At 41.2% G+C, this 1,272-nt stretch overlaps 1 protein-coding gene across 1 annotated transcript; it reads left to right on the top strand.

Moving 5' to 3' along the window:
- Window positions 1–255: 255 nt before the first annotated feature.
- Pmar_PMAR009384 (kynureninase, putative) lies at window positions 256–1,134 on the top strand (the record flags this gene model as incomplete). Its single annotated transcript, XM_002772158.1, has 5 exons — window positions 256–336; window positions 383–461; window positions 509–597; window positions 863–956; window positions 1,004–1,134. 5 exons carry the CDS (start codon window positions 256–258, stop codon window positions 1,132–1,134), a joined length of 474 nt encoding a protein of 157 aa, XP_002772204.1.
- Between the last annotated feature and the right edge of the window lie 138 nt (window positions 1,135–1,272).

Genomic DNA, 1,272 nt, shown 5'->3' with positions numbered 1-1,272 from the left:
ATATGTACTACGAATCGGCAGGAGTACGGTACGAAGTCGTGCTACGGGGTTTGTGTTCCTGAAGAAATTTGGGGTTCAGGAGGGCAACATGGCGATAGGTTACTCCATTCTAGTATCTAGTACATACTGTGCTTTTATTGATTATCACAATATCATATACATAGATAATGTTCACTACTAGATCGATATGATAATTAGAGTAGGATTTAGTGAAGGTTCTGTATTATTTCACAACGTAGGTACATACTACCAACGATGGCTGCTATAGTGGGCGCCAAGTATGTTAGCGAAATTGCCATTATGAACAGCGTTACGGTCAACCTACACCTGCTTTTGGTGAGTAATTTCTTTGATAGTATTAATCAAGAATTCACCGAAATAGGTTCGCTTCTATCGACCTAATAAGAAGAGATATAAAATTATGTGTGAAAAAGGATGTTTTCCGAGCGATCATTATACGTGTCGGATTTACAGCACATCGGAAACACTGATTTGTATATGTATGTAGTTGTTTCCCAGTTGGAGCTGCACGGCTTCACGCGAGACGAGGCGTTGATCGAATTGGCCCCGAGAGAGGGCGAGGAAATATTGAGAACGGTAAGTGAAGTTTACCCACGGAATTATCATGTCTTAATGGGAGTGCTGACATAATCGTTCGTTTGAAAAGTGCGTTAAAACGTTCAAACGGCCAACTCTCATGAGCTTGGCTGGATCGATGATTGTTATATCAATCGGTAGAGTTAGTACGCATTTGACTCAACACGTGAGAAAATACATACATTTTATACTGGTATCGTCTTGCCTCACGGAACACAGCGGAGCGAAGCGTTTCACGATGTGCATTTATGATTATTCGATTCAGGAAGATATATTGTCGGCAATTGAAGCGAATAAGGATTCTCTGGCGGTAGTGTGTCTAAGTGGAGTTCAGTACTACTCGGGTCAGTACTTTGATAGTAGGTTTGTATTCAATTATGGTTTGATATTGGATATGCCGTTTTAGTTGCGACCATCACTACTGCTAGTCGTAGGGCAGGAGCGTACTCTATTTGGGATCTAGCGCATGCAGTGGGCAATGTCGACTTGGCACTCCATGAATGGGGCGTTGATGGTAATACTACACTATTGGAGTGATCACACTGCTAGGGTATTGTCAATCGTACTACTCAGCAGTAGTAGTTATGGTCTTTCTTGGAAGCGGATATAGCTAAGTCAAATAGGTTAACATGAGAGATATTAGTTTTTGTTATGAAATGATGAGTGATATACCCA

Source organism: Perkinsus marinus (assembly GCF_000006405.1).
Source record: "Perkinsus marinus ATCC 50983 genomic scaffold scf_1104296961900, whole genome shotgun sequence".
NCBI lineage: Eukaryota > Perkinsozoa > Perkinsida > Perkinsidae > Perkinsus > Perkinsus marinus.
The sequence above is the reverse complement of the archived record's forward strand: the minus strand, read 5'-3'. Positions and strand labels throughout refer to the sequence as shown.